This window comes from Aethina tumida, chromosome 5, assembly GCF_024364675.1.
Source record: "Aethina tumida isolate Nest 87 chromosome 5, icAetTumi1.1, whole genome shotgun sequence".
Taxonomy (NCBI): domain Eukaryota; kingdom Metazoa; phylum Arthropoda; class Insecta; order Coleoptera; family Nitidulidae; genus Aethina; species Aethina tumida.
Genome location: NC_065439.1, coordinates 1,926,780 through 1,946,080, shown reverse-complemented (window position 1 = coordinate 1,946,080; position 19,301 = coordinate 1,926,780). Strand labels below are relative to the sequence as shown.

The 19,301-nt window shown below is 34.5% G+C and overlaps 5 protein-coding genes across 10 annotated transcripts; 3 read left to right on the top strand and 2 right to left on the bottom strand.

The window, feature by feature from the left end:
• The first annotated feature begins 120 nt into the window (after positions 1–120).
• Positions 121–636, top strand: LOC109605276 (uncharacterized). Its single transcript, XM_020021847.2, has 2 exons — positions 121–372; positions 423–636. Exons 1-2 carry the CDS (start codon positions 181–183, stop codon positions 558–560), a joined length of 330 nt encoding a protein of 109 aa, XP_019877406.1. The 5' UTR covers positions 121–180; the 3' UTR covers positions 561–636.
• Positions 637–766: 130 nt separating this feature from the next.
• Positions 767–1,315, top strand: LOC109605275 (essential MCU regulator, mitochondrial). The gene has a single exon (XM_020021846.2). It carries the CDS (start codon positions 952–954, stop codon positions 1,222–1,224), a length of 273 nt encoding a protein of 90 aa, XP_019877405.1. The 5' UTR covers positions 767–951; the 3' UTR covers positions 1,225–1,315.
• A 5,525-nt stretch (positions 1,316–6,840) lies between these two features.
• On the top strand, positions 6,841–11,768 carry LOC126265492 (transient receptor potential cation channel subfamily A member 1 homolog). Of its 5 annotated transcripts, none has more exons than XM_049967065.1 (2): positions 6,841–11,153; positions 11,394–11,768. In XM_049967065.1, exons 1-2 carry the CDS (start codon positions 9,840–9,842, stop codon positions 11,460–11,462), a joined length of 1,383 nt encoding a protein of 460 aa, XP_049823022.1. In that variant the 5' UTR covers positions 6,841–9,839; the 3' UTR covers positions 11,463–11,768. The 5 variants fall into 5 exon arrangements, with proteins under 5 accessions (XP_049823022.1, XP_049823021.1, XP_049823024.1 ...); XM_049967064.1 differs by having other exon boundaries at positions 7,493–10,828; positions 11,069–11,768; XM_049967067.1 differs by having other exon boundaries at positions 7,526–8,170; positions 10,589–11,768.
• Positions 11,769–11,966: 198 nt separating this feature from the next.
• LOC109605278 (protein flightless-1) lies at positions 11,967–17,148 on the bottom strand. The gene is made up of 16 exons (XM_049967062.1): positions 16,962–17,148; positions 16,557–16,906; positions 16,124–16,500; positions 15,712–15,934; positions 15,385–15,626; positions 15,240–15,334; positions 14,887–14,957; positions 14,587–14,833; positions 14,347–14,532; positions 13,969–14,283; positions 13,744–13,916; positions 13,557–13,683; positions 13,242–13,498; positions 12,937–13,186; positions 12,695–12,876; positions 11,967–12,635 (listed from the first exon to the last, which is right to left on the bottom strand). The coding sequence occupies exons 1-16, from the start codon at positions 17,022–17,024 to the stop codon at positions 12,077–12,079; spliced, it is 3,717 nt and encodes a 1,238-aa protein (XP_049823019.1). The 5' UTR covers positions 17,025–17,148; the 3' UTR covers positions 11,967–12,076.
• Positions 17,149–17,808: 660 nt separating this feature from the next.
• On the bottom strand, positions 17,809–18,918 carry LOC109605274 (mitochondrial import receptor subunit TOM22 homolog). 2 transcript variants are annotated; one of them, XM_020021845.2, is made up of 4 exons: positions 18,769–18,918; positions 18,410–18,537; positions 18,114–18,350; positions 17,809–18,055 (listed from the first exon to the last, which is right to left on the bottom strand). In XM_020021845.2, the coding sequence occupies exons 2-4, from the start codon at positions 18,521–18,523 to the stop codon at positions 17,984–17,986; spliced, it is 423 nt and encodes a 140-aa protein (XP_019877404.1). In that variant the 5' UTR covers positions 18,524–18,537; positions 18,769–18,918; the 3' UTR covers positions 17,809–17,983. The 2 variants fall into 2 exon arrangements, with proteins under 2 accessions (XP_019877404.1, XP_019877403.1); XM_020021844.2 differs by lacking the exon at positions 18,769–18,918 and having other exon boundaries at positions 18,410–18,723.
• Positions 18,919–19,301: the final 383 nt, after the last annotated feature.

Here is a 19,301-nt window from a genome sequence, read left to right as displayed (position 1 = left end):
TTGATGTGTTGCAATTTGAATGTTACAAGTGTATAAAGTGTTCCGATTCGGAGACCGAACCGCGCCGAACGCGTCCAACAAAAACAATCGCTCCACACATAAAGTTAGTTCGCCGCCCGTCCGCACCGTTCAAAACTGACAGTTTAAGGTTAAACTTTTGCCGCCAGTCGAAAGCTCAAAATGGACAACATCAGGGATATCGTGAACGGCGCTCAATTGTCCAGATTTGTCAACAAAAAGGTGAGCATTCTGGGGCACGTGACGGAAGTCGCCTCGAACAGTTTGTCATTCGATATGAGGACAGTGGATAATGTTATTGTGAAGATCAATTTGAAGAGACCACTCACTTCACCGCTTGAAGGATATGTGGAGGTAAGGCCATTTTTACGTGCTAATTTGGCATTAATTTGTGCCTGTTTCAGGTTATCGGCACGTCACAAGGAAAGACAGTTTTGGCGGATGATTTTATTATATTTAACAACGAAAAAATGGATGTGAAGTCTCACAATACCTTATGCCAACTTTTGTACACCGTACCAAACATTTGGAGCACCTCATAGTCATTATTAACATTGTTTCTATAATTAAGTGTATTTTTATTAATTGCCTATATAAAATAAACGCCGTTTTTTATTATTGTTGTAGATTTTTTAAAAGCTGTATGTTGGTATATTTTGACGTTTATGGCGGCGTTGCCAAGTGTCGCATTTACTTATATTAATAACCCAAATATTAAAATTATAAGGCAGTAATTGTATCCGAACGTGAACTTTTATGGTTATTAACTCAATTTGTTAATTTGTGGCCAATTTATTTTCTATCGGATGCCCAATTTAGACATTAAACGGTTTGAAACTGGCAACCCTGTCCTGGCACCTAACCAAGTCCTGAATGACATCACTGGAATAATAACGTAAAATCACCGAGAAATCCCAGTAAAAACGAACGAAAATGGTGTTGTCCCGACTCGTCACGTTGACCAGAACCAAAAACCCATCACCCACACCAATCAGCCATTACCACCAAGTTGTTCGATCAAAAACTACCAGCAAAAGTGGCAGCATTCTGCAGGAGCCCCACACCACCTCCTTTGGCTTGTTGAAATTAGTTTTAACTGTTGTGCCCGGCTTGCTGATCGGCGCGGCCATCAGCAAAAATATTGCCAACTTCTTGGAGGAGAATGATCTGTTCGTGCCCTCAGATGATGATGATGAAGACGATTGAATAGCTACAAGTATGCTTATTGCCAGAAATTAATTAAGTGTTATTTATTATTTTAATTTGATTTTAATAAACTGTTGAAAGTAAACTGAAATTGTTTTGTTTCATTTTAATCGACCTCAATTATTTTTGGATAAGCACTAGATTCCTTTTCAAATTGTTAATAGTACACTTAATTATTTATTAAATTATTGTAGCATTAAAAATATTTCAGAAAATTACAGATTAATTATATAAATATGTAATTTTTATTATTTTAATTTAATTCTTTAAGAGAGTTGTTAAATAACTTAACTATTCAAACTTACTCAAATATATTTATTACTTTAATTCTTTATATAATTAAAAATCTCTCCAGTTCAAAGGACATTTAAGAATATAAATTTAAATATTAAAATAAAGATATTAGGCATTATTTTACTTACATTTTAGGTTCCCCCTGTGTATATCAATGTTTAAAATTGTGTAAAAGAATTGGAAATTTGAATAAATAGTTTAGTAATGGATATTGATAGTAATTATAATAATAATGTTGTGTTTAAGAAGATAAATACAAATCAAAATCTTAATTCACTGATTGTTATCAGTCAGTTTATTATAATTAATATTGTGAATTATTTTATTGAAATTGTGTGAAATAATTTATTTATTAATGAAACTTTACCTAAATACTATATATTAATTATGCAATATAAAACACTTTATTTACAAAAATATATACCACAAATACTTACAAATTTAAGAAATTTTGCCACTTAATCGTGCTACTAGCGCCGTCTATCGGTGCGGACCATCCATGCACTGTAATCCTAAAATAGATACCTACAATCCAATATAATAAACAATTTCTATTATGATACAGACAGAAACTTAGATTCTAAAGGATTATCCTAGTGTTGGGCATAATCGATATATTTCAACAATCGAAGGATCAAAATAATCGATACAATACAATTCTCAGAATTATTGTCCTCTTTATTTTGCTACATCTGGGTGATTTACATTACAAATATTTACATTAGAGATATAATGGCATTGTTCTTTTAGATACATCGTTCAGTTCACCAAGTTGACTTGATGTACTATTTAATTTGGTATGTTAAATTATGGTTTTGTGCTTGTTGTAAAATTCAAACCTAATTTACTAATCTTGAAACGCTTGATGTCAGAGTAATCTGAATATATGCTTTTAAGTTAAATATTATCAGAATAATTATTAATTGTTAAAAGTTATTTACATTGAAAATACGTATTGTTAAAATAAAAAAAAGGAGATAAATTATTTTATTTCTTTTTATTTCAGCCTTACTACGTGAAATATGGCAGATCAAAATACTTCGGTGAGTTTTTTATATTTTTATTATCATTAAATTAGTATGGAGATTTTTGATACATAATTAGATTTATTATTTAGAATAGATTAGATGCCAATTCCTTCATTTAGTTAAGTCGTCATCGCTGTATTAAAGGTTGTCATATCATTGCAATAAAGTATTATCCGATTAAATGCGAAGTGTACCCGTACGCGCCCGAAGTTCTTGTGTTCCCAAATTTTCGCACGTAACGTAGGACGGCTCGTTATTTAGGGTTGCTAGTAATAAAGTATTGCCAACTATTAAACATGTTTCCACTTTCTTCTTCGTCTTCGTCCTCTGCACTGTGGGGGAAATATGGTCTTTATCCTGCTTGGATATTTGGCCAGCTCATTATTGTACTTGGCAAGGAACCCAGTTAAGGGTGTCTGGGTATTTCCATTCCTTACTCACTATGGTAGTCACAGTTAAGAACATATAATGGAAGATTTCACAGATTTGTTCAAGGATGTGATAGCGAGATTCTGCAAATTCATAATAAGATTTTTGTTGTTTTTAAGATATTTTCTCGGAATATTGTTATCATGTTTGCTAGACTAGTAATCCCATTCTTGATAAGATCTTGACAAATATTATCATTATTACTTTTATAGTTTTAAGAAAACATGAAGACAATATAATCGGTCTGGACGGTTTTGTTTTATAGATTTCACAAAAGCTATGATTATAAATTCCTTCCATTGGTTTGGAATACTTTGTTTTTCTAAACATTTATTTAGAATATTTTTAAGAATATTCCATACATTATACGGTAAATTGTAACCATTGTCAAGTCCGGGTGCTGAGTTTTTTTTTTGTTTTAGTAACAAATTTAATTTCATTAGTCATCATAGAATTAAAGTTTTTGATTGTGTCAGGTATTATATTACAATGTTATATTCTGTTTTAAGCCAAGTTTCATTTAGTATTGTTATCAATGGTTTATGTTCTGGATTGTACCTGTTACTATTAAAGCTTCTGATGTTCTATTGTAGGACTCTAACTTTCATTTTAATATTCCGAGTCCATTGAATATAAGTTTTCGGGATTTGTTGGTTTGCTTCATATTGAGAAATCTGCATCTGCACAATAATCACAGCTTTTTAAAATAAAATATAGTATTGTAAAGGCTAAAATATGAATTATAATATATTATATATAATATATAGTTATATTTAAATATATCTTATTTAAATTAGACATTTTACTAAATTTTACGGGTATACTTCGCATTTAATCGGACGACACTTTATTGCAATGATGTGACTCGCCCCTGATTGATTATTGTATAATGAACAAAATCGGTAATGTTCGGGAACTTCGTTTGTGTTGCTATTTCATGTTATCTCATTGTGTAGAGGCACGGCACAGCTCCCCTACCACTCAAACAATAATCTGATCTTAAGGCGCATGCGCGAATGTTGGAACCAAATAGAAATATTCAAGATTTACTTATGAAACTAATTGGCACATTTAAAAGTGCCTGACTGGCTCATTTCCTCATCTTTTTAATTGAAATTTCAAATAGATGTAATTATAATTAAACTTCAAAAATAATTGATGGTTGTAACAAATAAAATGACATCAAGAAAATTAAATTATTAATTTTCTAATTAATTTATTTGTCGATTACAGCAACATATTCCAAATCCAGTTATCCTTGAAGGGGACGGGGTGAGTATTTATTTTATATTTTACCTCAAGATTGCAGCATAGAAATTGGTATAAGAAATGCTTCAATTGATTCTCACTCATTTCAATTTAATTAACATCCAACTCTTCAATTATTTGATTTTCTTCTCAGAAATGAGTTAAACAAGATAAAGGGTTCCATCACGATGTGACTGAAATGGATAGAAAATATCCAATCTTTAGAGTCACCTACAGAAAAGGTAAAAGGTCAATTGGAAGCCCTTTATACAATTCAATTTTTCTTTGAAAAAGTTACTCACAAATGGCTGAGGTGTATTAAAACACTCATCATAGAAATTAACACAAATTAAAAAAGATTCATACACAAAATTACAGAAAGGTACTATTTTAGAAAGCAGCTAAATTGGGCGATCGCTTTGAAATCCTCATTCTAACCCATTTTGCCATCATTTGCGCTCTGGATGAGGATTACGGTGCAAAGAACCCACGCATCACATACAACGCCAAGGGTCATGGGAACTTGGACGACGTGGTCATCTTGACCGATGATGAATTGATTTTGGTGCAGCTGAAACACAAAGTGGAAGGAGGAAACGTCACTATTAACTTCGCAGACTACGAAAAAACTTACAACAATATTATTTTACCGAAGTACAAAGAGCAGGTAGAAAACGGTTTTAAAATTAAGGTCATTGTTTTTTCAAATGCAAATGTGCTCACACCTAAAGACATGAAAGCAATTCAGGCAAGTCAATCGAAATTAAACAAATTTAGTACAAGAACTAACAAAGGTGAAATATTTCAAATGGAAAATCGAAATGCGTCAAATCAGACTTCCGCATTTTTTAAAGATTTATACGTTTTCTCAAGACAGTGTTGTGCCACCCAAGACATCGAAACGTTATCAAACAATTTCGAAACGAAACTAGACAAAGAACAACTTCAGACGATACTTGACTATTTCAATCGGGCTGTTGTTGGAAGAACTAAACCATTTATCAAAAATGACGTTCTATCAGTTCTCAACGAATGTATTTTAAAACCTGCCATTATTTTTGATCACAATTCATATTTTTGTTTGGACGATTCTTTCGTCGCCACTTTGAAATTGTTTGACATTGTTTTCCAAAACAACAAGCTGTTATTAGTGACTGAAGAATATAGAGAATTATTTGTAACTTTAATTAGACAACATATAATAAACAAATCAGAATGTAAGTTTAGTACTAATTATAAATGTGAAATACCTCAAAATGATCTTGATAAACTCTTTAAAGATGACGACCTAAAAAACAAATTGTTAACTAAAAAACGACCATACACTGTCGAAGATTTATCTGTTGCACTCTGGCAATTTGGGAAATGCCCTATTGTGGTTGATTATAACAAACACAAGACTCACATCGACTATTGTATAAATAAAATGATGACTGACGAAGGACCCATTGTTATGATTGCTGAAGAAAACCAAACAGAATTACCAATAAATGTCATCAAATTCGACAACTTATCTTTATTCAAAGATGCAACTCCTGAAACAAAAGATACCTTTTTGAAAAATGTTGACATACAAATAGGACCAAATAAACGGAAATTACAAGACGTTATTGGAAAAGAAGGTTCATCATTAGAGAAAGTGACTCCGATCATTTTACTCTCTTTATTAAACAATTCGTTAATTAATAAAGAGACAACGAACTATCCAGATATTTATATTCCACGTAAATTAGAGACCACTTTGGTAACAGAATCGATATTTGAAATGTTCGATGTTTTATTTGTGATTCACCATGATGCTTCTAAACTGGACCTGGAAGAATATCTTAATAATCAGTCCCAATATAAAAATGTTTCCATCGTTAATTCTAAATGGTCAATAACTGAAACCAAGAAAAAAGTTATCTCAATTGAGAAAGATTATTGTTGTCTTGTTAAATTTGGAGATAAATATAAAATATACGACCAAAAAGAAACAATAAGAGATTCGACACAACATTTTCAAAAGTCAAAATCCAGTGGATATTTCGAAAAAATGGAGCTGGATGAAGATGAAATAATAAACAACGTAAACTCGTTAGTAAAAGTGATCTCTGCAGATGCGGGAATGGGGAAGTCCTATTTAATGGAGTTTAAACTTTAAAAGAAACTATTTGAAATGAGAAAGTTACCGTTATATTTCAATTTAAGAGCAACTTACGAAGAAATGAATCAACTTACACAAGATAGAGACACCTACATCAAGTATTTGGCCACACAATTGGCAATTGATAAAGATAACAAACAAAAAATGGAATTTTTAGAAAGTGTTATTGAATACAACGTAAAAGTCAAAAATGTCGTCTTACTGTTCGACGGCTTTGATGAAGCGAAATTAAATATCTCTGTAATAAAATCCTTTTTGTTCTTAGATATGGAAATAGTGATATCGACAAGAACACATAAGTTGCAAACACTTCTAGAAAACTTTAACTGTTTGCATCTTTCATTATTATGTTTTACACTAAGAGATCAGTATGGGATATATTTTATTATAATCGCACCGAATAACCACTTTTGACAAAAATATGTACAGAATTTACTATTCCAGAAGAAATAACCGTAGGATTATTAAAAAAATTAAAAGAGAATAACATGTATGATGCCAAAGACAAGTGGGGCCGTGATCCATTTGAATACGCCATAAATGCTCGATCCTTTAAAACTCTTGAATTATTAATTTCATATTTTCAACGAGATTTGTCTGTACAAGCTGAAAAAGTTGTAGTCGAATTAATACTTTCATCTGCTATATTTGATTATCAGAACATATTTATTAACTTACATGAAAGTAAATTGTTTAATGAAATGATTGTTCACGAAAATTTTTACCATAAGGTTTCACATTATTTAGGTATAAAATTATACATGGACTTTTCTCTAATCAACATTTGTGCTGAACATGGAAGTAGGAAAATGGTGGAAACGTTGTTAGAAAAGGAATTATTTAACATTAACGAGAATTATAGTGCAGGAGAGTTTAATTCAACCGTGTTAGAAGTTGCAGTTAAGAAGTGGGAGGAGTCATGTGAAAATAAAGGAAAATATCCATCGTTAATTTCAATGTTAATTGAAAGGGGAGCGAAAGACATTAATCATTCCACATATGAAGAAACAATTTTACACAAACTGGCCAGCAATATAGAATTAGATTCGAATAATTTAATTAATTCAGTTTTAAAGAAATTTCTTGAATCACACGATGAAAACTATATAAATAAGGAAAATTATGAATTAGAAACGCCTTTAATGGTAGCTTTAAATTGTGCCAAGTCAAACATAACGGTTGAGTTTATTTCTATACTAATTAATTATCCTAAAACAAATTTATTATGCTTAGACGAAAATAAATATAATATTTGGCATTGCTTATGTATTAATCCTCATCTATGTAATGAAAATAAAAGAATTATTGCTATACAAATAATATCTCGTTTTAACAAAGATCAAACAAATGGAATTAATGGGGAAGACAAAAATGGATTGACACCGATAATGCTTGGTATTGAAAGAGTCACAAACGAATCAATAAATTTTATAAAATTTTGAATCGAACACGGAGCAAACGTTCTAAAAAAGGACAATTTTGGAAACAATATTTGGCATCATTTGTGTTTGAATACAAATTTAGGTAACGAAGGTCTAAAAAATGTTTCCAATATGTTAATGTCCCATTTCGAAGAGGTCAGTTTAAGTGGAATTAATGATGAAAATGAGAATTGCGAAACACCGTTAATGACTGCTATTGAAAATGCTAGAAATGAATCAATATATTTAATACAATTTTTAATCGAACACACAACAAATGTTCTCAAGAAGGACAAATTCGATAATAATATTTGGCATCATTTGTGTTTGAATAAATATCTAAATAAAGAAGATCTAAAAACTGTTACCAATATGTTAAGGTCCCATTTTGAAGATGTCAATTTATGTGGAATTGCTGATGAAAATGACAATGGAGAAACACCTTTAATGATAGCTATTAAAAAAGGTAGAAATGAATCAATATATTTAATACAATTTTTAATCGAACACACAACAAATGTTCTCAAGAGGGACAAATTCGGTAATAATATTTTGCATCATTTGTGTTGGAATGAATATCTAGATAAAGAAGATCTAAAAACTATTACCAATATGTTAAGGTCCCATTTTGAAAATGTCAATTTAAGTGAAATTGATGATGAAAATGACAATGGAGAAACACCTTTATTGATAGCTCTTAAAAAATCTAGAATTAAATCAATAGATTTAATACAATTTTTAATCGAACACACAGCAAATGTTCTCAAGAAGGACAAATTCGATAATAATATTTGGCATCATTTGTGTTTGAATAGATATCTAGATAAAGAAGATCTAAAAACTGTTATCAATATGTTACGGTCCCATTTTGAAGATGTCAATTTAAGTGGAATTGATGATGAAAATAAGGATAGAAAAACACCATTAATAATTGCTATTGAAAAAGCAAGAGAAGAATCAATAGATTTAATACAATTTTTAATCGAACACACATCAAATGTTCTCAAGAAGGATGAATTCGATAATAATATTTGGCATCATTTGTCTTTGAATAAATATCTACATAAAGAAGATCTAAAAACTGTTACCAATATGTTAATGTCCCATTTTGAAGATGTCAATTTAAGTGGAATTGATGATGAAAATGACAATGGAGAAACACCTTTAATGATAGCTCTTAAAAAACCTAGAATTAAATCAATAGATTTAATACAATTTTTAATCGAACACACATCAAATGTTCTCAAGAAGGATCAATATGTTACGGTCCCATTTTGAAGATGTCAATTTAAGTGGAATTGATGATGAAAATAAGGATAGAAAAACACCATTAATAATTGCTATTGAAAACGCAAGAGAAGAATCAATAGATTTAATACAATTTTTAATCGAACACACAGCAAATGTTCTCAAGAAGGACAAATTCGATAATAATATTTGGCATCATTTGTGTTTGAATGAAGATCTAAATGAAGTAGATCTAGAAACTGTTACCAATATGTTAATGTCCCATTTTGAAGATGTCAATTTAAGTGGAATTGATGATGAAAATGACAATGGAGAAACACCTTTAATGATAGCTCTTAAAAAACCTAGAATTAAATCAATAGATTTAATACAATTTTTAATCGAACACACATCAAATGTTCTCAAGAAGGATCAATATGTTACGGTCCCATTTTGAAGATGTCAATTTAAGTGGAATTGATGATGAAAATAAGGATAGAAAAACACCATTAATAATTGCTATTGAAAACGCAAGAGAAGAATCAATAGATTTAATACAATTTTTAATCGAACACACAGCAAATGTTCTCAAGAAGGACAAATTCGATAATAATATTTGGCATCATTTGTGTTTGAATGAAGATCTAAATGAAGTAGATCTAGAAACTGTTACCAATATGTTAATGTCCCATTTTGAAGATGTCAATTTAAGTGGAATTGATGATGAAAATGACAATGGAGAAACACCTTTAATGATAGCTCTTAAAAAACCTAGAATTAAATCAATAGATTTAATACAATTTTTAATCGAACACACATCAAATGTTCTCAAGAAGGATCAATATGTTACGGTCCCATTTTGAAGATGTCAATTTAAGTGGAATTGATGATGAAAATAAGGATAGAAAAACACCATTAATAATTGCTATTGAAAACGCAAGAGAAGAATCAATAGATTTAATACAATTTTTAATCGAACACACAGCAAATGTTCTCAAGAAGGACAAATTCGATAATAATATTTGGCATCATTTGTGTTTGAATGAAGATCTAAATGAAGTAGATCTAGAAACTGTTACCAATATGTTAATGTCCCATTTTGAAGATGTCAATTTAAGTGGAATTGATGATGAAAATGACAATGGAGAAACACCTTTAATGATAGCTCTTAAAAAACCTAGAATTAAATCAATAGATTTAATACAATTTTTAATCGAACACGGAGCAAATGTTCTCAAGAAGGACAAATTCGATAATAATATTTGGCATCATTTGTGTTTGAATGAATATCTAGATAAATATATTTTAAATAAAGTTACCAATATGTTAAGGTCCCATTTTGAAGATGTCAATTTAAGTGGAATTGATGATGAAAATAAGGATAGAAAAACACCATTAATGATTGCTATTGAAAAGGCTAGTTGGAAATCAATAGATTTAATACAATTTTTAATCGAACACACAGCAAATGTTCTCAAGAAGGACAAATTCGATAATAATATTTGGCATCATTTGTGTTTGAATAGACATCTAGATAAATATATTTTATATAAAGTTACCAATATGTTAAGGTCCCATTTTGAAGATGTCAATTTAAGTGGAATTGATGATGAAAATAAGGATAGAAAAACACCATTAATGATTGCTATTGAAAAAGCTACTTATAAATCAATGGATTTAATACAATTTTTAATCGAACACACAGCAAATGTTCTCAAGAAGGACAAATTCGATAATAATATTTGGCATCATTTTTGTTTGAATGAAGATCTAGATGAAGTAGATCTAGAAACTGTTACCAATATGTTAATGTCCCATTTTGAAGATGTCAATTTAAGTGGAATTGATGATGACAATAAGGATAGAAAAACACCATTAATGATTGCCTTTGAAAAGGCTAGAGATGAATCAATAAATTTAATACAATTTTTAATCGAACACGGAGCAAATGTTTTCAACAAGGACAAATTCGGTAATAATATTTGGCACCATTTGTGTTTGAATAGACATCTAGATAAATATATTTTATATAAAGTTACCAATATGTTAAGGTCCCATTTTGAAGATGTCAATTTAAGTGGAATTGATGATGAAAATAAGGATAGAAAAACACCATTAATGATTGCTATTGAAAAAGCTACTTATAAATCAATGGATTTAATACAATTTTTAATCGAACACACAGCAAATGTTCTCAAGAAGGACAAATTCGATAATAATATTTGGCATCATTTTTGTTTGAATGAAGATCTAGATGAAGTAGATCTAGAAACTGTTACCAATATGTTAATGTCCCATTTTGAAGATGTCAATTTAAGTGGAATTGATGATGACAATAAGGATAGAAAAACACCATTAATGATTGCTATTGAAAAGGCTAGAGATGAATCAATAGATTTAATACAATTTTTAATCGAACACATCAAATGTTCCCAAGAAGGATAAATTCGGTAATAAATTTGGCATCATTTGTATTTGAATGGAAATCTAAACAAAGAAGGTCTAATTTAAGTGGAATTGATGATTAAAAGGTAGACACAGTTAATTAATGCTATTCATGAAACCAGACATGGATAAATAGATTTAATAAATATAACTTTTAATCGAACATCGAAATTAGAAAATATATTTTTGTACAATTTTAGTTTTTGTTTGGGATGAATTTGTTTGTTTAAATTATTATATGTATATACATTTTGCTAAGTAAAATTAATTTAAATATTATTATACCTTACCTACCAATAAAATTGTGATAAACCAATAAAAATAATTTTATTTATTATAATTTATTAAAAATGGGTAAGTATACAAGCATAAATAAACCATTTCTTATAAATAAAATCCAAATCATATATAATACTGTTACTATTTAAAATAATATAAAGCATCAACTAAAACATTTGTACATCAGTTAAGTAGTGATTGTCAACCGAAGTGTTTTACAAGAAATTAACGCACCACTAAAAAGACTTTACTATAACTTTGTACAATAATTAATAGTTTTAACAAATTAAATTTCAATATTGTGGTTGCATCAATGCCTCGTTACATTTCCGCATCTATTCCGGCGGCTTCTTGTGTTCACCCCATCCGTGGAAGCACTTGGTAAACCGCCTCGACTCCTTGTTCTTGAGCGTCAGGAACAACTTCCTCGGCCTGTCCGGCTGCTTCACCCTCATGTGCTGTATGTAGACCTGCGCCGACTTGTACGCCAGCTTAATCTCCACCTCGCTGCACTTGGCGCCCAGCCACAGGAACACCTGCTCCCCGTTGTCGAGGATCATTATGTCGTCGTCGGCCAGGTCGTCCTGGCAAAAGTCGGAGCACTTTTCCGAAACGATGAAATAGCCCTTCTCGTTGGAGCACCTGAACAACCTGGTGTACTCCATGAAGGTGGCGTTGGTCTCGTAGGGCTTCTTGCCTCCCAGTCCGACCCAGAAGAAGTTGTCCGGCTCCTCACCCTCGGCAAGGACCTGGAGGCTGACCCACGGACTGTTGAACGACTCCTCGGCGATCTCCTGGATGAGCAGGGCTTCATCGGGGTCGGCTTTTGAGCCGATCCACACGTACACGATGCCTGCCTCGTCCTCGTGTTCGAAAGGCACGTTCAGGATGTAACTGGTCAAACAATATAACTTTAATAACGAAGCAAGTAAATAAGTTTTGTTGAAAATTACCAAAAGGCTGAATTAAGTTGGGTAGCGTCCGGTTTTATTTGAATTAATCTGGTGTAAAGGGCGCTGCCGTTGGATCTGAGGTGGTAGAATTCGACGGCGTTCTTCTCCTTCTGCTTCCTTTTGCCCTGATGGATGATCAGCTTGCGTTTGAAGTGCGCCATGAACTTCATGTTCTCTTGTTGCTGCAAAGGTAAAAAAAGTCTTATTAGTATTTATTACAATTTGGAAAAATATTAAAATACCTGATGTGTCCTGACAACTTCAAGCTTATCACCAAATAAAGCCTTGAATTTCTTCTGGAGGGTGAACGTGAACGTGAGCCAGCCCATGTTGGACGCCTCCCTGCCCTGCCAGAAGTAAACGACACACTGAAAATCGTCGGCGTCGTCGACCGTATCCCCGTCCTCCCCATCGTCCACCGGTATCCAGTAACGACACAAAAACACGTAACAATCCTTGGAATAGAAGTGACCCAGTTCGTCCTCGGGTAACCTGCGGCATCAAGCACGAATCAAACAAAATCCCGGCGTCAAAACGCCAATCTTACCGCACGAATTTCTTTCCCTCCAACACGAACGACTCCATCGCCTCCAGGTCCTCGTTCCACTCCTCCATCACTTGTTGCGCCTCGGCGAACGGCATCACCGGCTGACGAGGCGTGAACAGGGCGGTCAGGTCGGCCTTCGTCTCCTGTTGCTTCGCCCACTTGGTGAGGTCGGCGCCGGTTTTCTGCACCGATTCGGCGGTACGTGTGAAGTCCACCGCTATCACTTCGTCCCAGCCCACAAACTTGCTCTTGAATATCTGTAATAATAACCAACAATAATATGGTGTTAATGGTGTGACTGATGTGGGGGACCACCTGGTTTTCGGTGCCTTCTCTGACGCGTGTGACGAGGGCATAATCCGGTCTGTCGATCATGTTAAAGAGCTCTTCCGAAAGCTTGACGGCTGCTGCGTTCACCAATCTAGTCGACTTTTTGCCAATCCTATTAAAAAGAACATTATAAAGCTTCCAGAGGGTCGTACAGCCGTATTTCTAAGCTTACCAAACGAAAACGTCCAAGTAACAATCAAGAATGTAAACGTTTTTACTGTTGAGCAAAGTGTTGACCAATTTTCCATGGGGCACCTCAACTTGTGGCAACTCTAAGTAGCCCATTCCCAGTTGTACTTGGTACAACCTCGGCGGTACTGGTACAAAATTGTCGTCGACGTGCTCCTAAAAACATTCAGGCACTACTTAAACTTTCTCAATTAAAATCAATCGTTACCTGAGGTGGGTTCTCGGGTTTGACGCCGTCAGGCTCCCCCAGGGCGGTCCAGAACTCCACACTTTCCGCCCCCATGGCCTCCGTCAGGATCTCCGCCTTGTTCTTGCGTTCGTTCTTGTTGATTTTCTCGCACATCAACCTGGACTTGGACTTCAAGGCTATTTTCGCCTTCTTGCCGATCCACAGGTAAATCTTGCTGCCCGTGTCCAAAACGAACACGTATCTGGGGTCCAGAACTTCGGAGGACACGGCCACGGGCTCCAAATGAATGGACTGGCCGGCGGCGTGTATTCTGTAGAATCTAGTCTCGAAATTCTGAGGGGCAAAAATGATTAGCAATTAACTCAAGAATGTTTATGTTGAATGAATGTTAAATACGTTTTCTTCCACTGTGAAGAAGCCGCTGCAAGTACGTCCGCCTTCGATGTAGGTTATCTGCTTGTCGAACAGCTCCAGAAACTCCTCGGACTCGTCCCCTTGCTCCTCGCGGATGGTGCGGCACTCGGCCCCCAAGTAATTCCTTAGATTAACTGCATGGATGGCCGAACAAGCCTTTTTATCCAACTACAAGCACAGCATTTAATAAATTACCATATAAATGCAATCGAGTTTACTTACTGAAGCTTTAGCACCGATCCAGAAGTAGATCTTCCAGGACACTGACTGGTTGTTGTCGAACTCAGTTTTCAGAACAATATAGCAGTCCCCCTCGTAGAATTTGCCGTGGGCTATGTCGTCGATGCGGTTGGGCAAGAAATTTTCGATCTCCCAAACGGTTAAACCTTCAGTTTGGCCCTCGTCTTCTTCGAAAAACTCGGAGTAGTCCAGCGGGGGCTTTTCCAATGTCTCGTCCCAACGTTTGGGCCTAAAAATTAGATTTAATTAAATTGTTTAGTGTGAAAATTTGGGGTCGTGTACTTGAGCGATTCCGCCTTGGCGTCGTCCTCTTTCAGGCTGTTGTTTTTGTCCTTGGCAATGTCTTTCATGCCCTACAACGGAAGGATTACTTTTGGTTGTCTCTTCCATACTTTCTACTTTTTGTGTATTAAATATATAGTTCTCACAAAACAGGTCTAAAATCTAATTGCTGTTTCACACACAACAATTTATAAAGCGTCTTATTATCTAATTTGTATTGTTTATAAACAGAATAACTTTCCGCCAGTGTGGACAACATGACTTAGTTTAAGGTTAGGTTATTTGTTTACAAGTTGGTAGTACTAGAAATTGACAATATAATTGCCGTGTGTAAAACAACAATAAATATTTACTTTTAATATTTTCGCCTGATCCTGGTCAGCCTCCTCGTGGTCCCTGCGTCCCCTCCTCAGCCTCAGCTTACGCGCAATCGGATCTTTACTGGCGTCTGAAAACGTCCATTATTAATAAGAACCCATAACTACGATTAAAAACTACTTTGTGCTGGTGTGGGTGCAGGAACGTTGGCCCCGGCCAACCTCAACTGATTCTGCAGCGAAAAGTCGATGTTGTAGAACTCCAGCCCGGCCCCCCTGGTCATTTCGGACGGCTTTGGTGGCATTGTCAAGTCCGGATTGTTCCTCAGATCCAGAGCATCCAAATCAGTCAATAGGTGGATTGCATCGGGCAGTGTTATCAGCTTGTTTGAGCTCAAGTTCAGTTTTTTCAACGAGCCACATCTGAAACAATAAAGTTATTAAATAAACCTGTCTATTTCAAATAAGATAAAACAGTTATTTATGTACGTAATTAGTGAATGAATACCTGCATAGTCCTTCAGGGATCATCTCCAGTTGATTGTTGGAAGCCGAAAATATCTCCAAGCACCCCAACTTGCCGATACCTGAGGGTATACCTTCGAAATCTAACTTGTTGTCATTCACATACAACCTCCTCAACGTGCCCAATTTGCACAAATTCGCCGGCAAGGCCGTCAACTGATTGTGCGACAGATTTAAGGTCTCCAATTTCTGCCAAGACTCAACAGCTATAACACACACAGATTGTTATTATTTAATGTATGTACAGGAATGTAGAAAGTGGCTATTTAACATGGTAATTGGTAAATGCATTAGCAATTGAAGTAGAAACAAATAACAATTGTTGCATGCCATAAAAACTATGAATTATTTATTTATTTGGACTTTCAATATGTTTTTTATAAATCGGGTCATACCTGTTGACAGTTCAGTAATTTCGTTCTCACTCAAATTCAGTCTCTTCAAGTTGGGCAAGGAATACAGAGCATCAGGCACTTTGGGTAAGTTGTTCTGGGCTAAGTCGACGTCCGACAACAGAGTTAAGTTCTCCAAGTTCATGGGGAAGTTGTTCAGGTTTCGCTGGGTGTTCCTCAGGTGCAAGGTCTCCAAGTTGACCAAAGAAGGTAACTGTCTCAACTGAAAGTGCCCCATGGGGTTGTTGTTCAAAATGAGCGTCTGCAAGTTGGCCAGACGTCTTGTTTGTGGGGGCAAGGTTTCCAAATTGTTGTCGCTCAGGTCCAAAAATAGCAAATCAGTCAGGTTTATGAATAGTGAGTTGGGAATTGTGTCGATACTAAAAAGCAATTTGTTGTGACACCCTCAATTTGGCTTAATTCAGTTAAAACTTACTGATTTTTACTCAAGTTTAAGACTAGTAGTGATTTGGCTTTATCTAAGCCTTCAGGCACCTCCTTTAAATTATTGTGACTTAAGTCTAAGGTGCTAAGCTCATCTAAATGAAACAGTTCAGGCGGAATACCGGAACTCTTAACCTTATTATGTCTTAAGTTGAGGCTACGTAAACAATTTAACTCAGTCAGTTCCCCATAGAGCTTCTCCAAGTTGTTTCGTGTAAGGGACAGGTGCTCGAGCTTCATTAAATTACCCATTTCCTTCGGTATCTCGTTTAAATTAGTCCTGTCTAATTTTAGCCATTGCACACCAGTCATGGAGCTCACTGCCTCGGGAAATTTGTCCCCCTAAAGTAAATACACGCAATTAGCCTCAATAAAGTTTTAACCGGGGCTTACGTACACTAAAATCGTTCCGGGTGAAATCCACCCCACGGACGAAGGGTAGTACGCCTGTGTTGGCCATTTTGCGTCTCGTTTAATTATTTATAGCATCAGCAAAGCAAAACGTTCCGCAACCGGTGCTCAAAAACTAGATATCGCCCGATAAATAAGATAAAATGTGCATATTTTCCCCATTACATCAACAAAAGTGACAATTATTTGACATTTCGAAACGATTTTGCCATTGGCGACATCTGTTGGAGTTTATGGAAAATGCAGTTGTAAGTGACAACAGTTTTCTATTAGGTACGCAACAACAAAACAAACACAAGTTTATTATTTAAAATTAAATATTTACAACTTTACGCCGGATTTAATATTAAAATAACTAGTTCTCAAGAAAACTAACTTTATTAGTTGGTACGGCAAAATGGATTTTCCAACAATTTCAGTAAGTACTTATTGTATAAACAGTTTGTTGACCTAAGTTGAATAACAAATAAAAGGCCATTACATTTAGCAACATTTTGGAGGTCTCAATGAAGATAATAAAGTGGCGTATGTAAAAAATATTTGGGAACATGTCATGTCAATGGAACTTAAACCGAGACTTCACACAACCTTCTAAATATTCATCCAGGATAACGAGGCTAATTTATATATCAAATAGTTGTAAAATTAGCAGTAAATATACTTACTATAACTTATTATTATAGAAATGTATATAATAGTCTACTTTACAAGTGTTTATTAGCAACGAAAAAGGTATTTTTCTATGTTAATAGGTCTATTTAAATCCTAGTCACAGTCGGGACACTTAAAAATTGAATTTAAATTAGTCAGGGATTTAAATTGAAAATTGGCCGTAGTTCCAACTAATTTATTCTAAACAATTCAACATAAAATAGGCATGAAAAATGCATAATTTAATACAAATGATTGTAATTTAGTAATGTAATTACAATTAATCGTTTACAATCAAAGTGTATACCAGTGAAAAAGGTAGTCTATATAGTTCATTCAACACTTGAATTTGGGTGTCTATCGTTGGGGTGGAGGCATCAACGGTGGAGGCACGCCACCCGATATAGCTGAATTCGGACCAAGGAGCATCTAAAACAAATTGCCACTGTAAACAAAGGCCATAGTCGACTTAGATTAATGTACGTACTTGTTTCTGTTGTGAGCGTTGCATCTCTTCCATCTGCGCCCTCTCCACTTCGAATATCACAGGTGCAAACAAGATTATCGATGAGCTAAACACTACCCAAAATGCACTCCTGGAGAAGCTGTACGCCGACTTGACGCCACTTTTGGTGGTCGTCGCCAGACACGCGGTGGCGTTCCGCACCGACTCCGGAAACATCTCAGTGAGGCCCCACAGACGTTCGGCCAATGTCTCGTCGGGCTGTAAAGTGACACGAGATGTAACGAATGTGAGGTTATGTGCGTGCGGAAATTTTTTACCTCGTCCTCCTCGGAGTCCTCGATCTCGCGACGTCGCGGCTTCGGATCGTCCTTGCTCAGCGTGGTGTCCTCCTGCTCCTCCTCCAAGACCTGCGATCCTTCTTGCGATTCCATTCCGCTGTCGTTATCTTCGATCGGTGCCATAAGACAAACAATGTGACTGGTTAGTTCGATAGTCCGAAATATTACGCCCGATTTGTTTGTTGTGTCGAATACGACTTAGTTTTTTTTTTAATGGGTACACAAAATTTTTGTCTCGGGTTTATTATGAAAACGGGCAAGGAAAAAAGTGACCTGCGCACTGGGCTCACGCGCAGCTCAAAATGTTGGTCCGCGTAATTTGAATTTGTCATACTTACGGTGCGTTTGAAAACAGCTTGAGTATTAGTGGGGAACTGTGGAATATCGTGTGCGAAACGTTTTTGGTGATGACGATGTTTTGATGTTGTCACAGGCAACCGCACTATTGTTACAGGACACACTGCGATAAAACTACTTTGTAATCTGTCAAACTTGTTTCACTAAATTATACAGTTAAGACACTTTCAAGTTCAACACTCACTTGTCATACATAATTATGTCTAAAATCAAGTTTAAATACACATAGATATTAATAGAAATACATCAATTAAAATTAAATTTAAATTTCCTACCTACCCTTCAATTTATAATATATTTTTCAATAATGACAATAGAATAGATTCTTTAGGTATATCTGAGAGATTCCCCTCTTTCTTTTCCACACCAGTGAATGATTTTTAAAATTAAGTTTTTCAAATTCTTTGCACTGTTTAGAAAAGAAAGTACTCTTGATTTATTTTGATTATTACAGCCATTTTTGAGATTAAAATAAGTATATAATTATTTATTTATAATTATATACTTATTAATT

What these genes read in the sequence shown, in the direction of transcription:
- LOC109605275 (XM_020021846.2), top strand. Translation starts at nt 952, where the DNA reads ATGGTGTTGTCCCGACTCGTCACGTTGACCAGAACCAAAAACCCATCA.
- LOC109605278 (XM_049967062.1), bottom strand. Translation starts at nt 17,024, where the DNA reads ATGGCCAACACAGGCGTACTACCCTTCGTCCGTGGGGTGGATTTCACC. An exon ending in AATTACTGAACTGTCAACAG is followed by an intron (nt 15,935 to 16,123) that starts GTATGACCCGAT and finishes TGTGTGTTATAG; the next exon opens with CTGTTGAGTCTTGGCAGAAA. An exon ending in TCTTCACAGTGGAAGAAAAC is followed by an intron (nt 14,284 to 14,346) that starts GTATTTAACATT and finishes TTTGCCCCTCAG; the next exon opens with AATTTCGAGACTAGATTCTA.
- LOC126265492 (XM_049967063.1), top strand. Translation starts at nt 7,923, where the DNA reads ATGTTAATGTCCCATTTCGAAGAGGTCAGTTTAAGTGGAATTAATGAT. An exon ending in ACTATTACCAATATGTTAAG is followed by an intron (nt 8,411 to 10,348) that starts GTCCCATTTTGA and finishes CAATATGTTAAG; the next exon opens with GTCCCATTTTGAAGATGTCA.
- LOC109605276 (XM_020021847.2), top strand. Translation starts at nt 181, where the DNA reads ATGGACAACATCAGGGATATCGTGAACGGCGCTCAATTGTCCAGATTT. An exon ending in CGCTTGAAGGATATGTGGAG is followed by an intron (nt 373 to 422) that starts GTAAGGCCATTT and finishes TGCCTGTTTCAG; the next exon opens with GTTATCGGCACGTCACAAGG.
- LOC109605274 (XM_020021844.2), bottom strand. Translation starts at nt 18,553, where the DNA reads ATGGCACCGATCGAAGATAACGACAGCGGAATGGAATCGCAAGAAGGA. An exon ending in AGGACTCCGAGGAGGACGAG is followed by an intron (nt 18,351 to 18,409) that starts GTAAAAAATTTC and finishes GTCACTTTACAG; the next exon opens with CCCGACGAGACATTGGCCGA. An exon ending in AACGCTCACAACAGAAACAA is followed by an intron (nt 18,056 to 18,113) that starts GTACGTACATTA and finishes AATTTGTTTTAG; the next exon opens with ATGCTCCTTGGTCCGAATTC.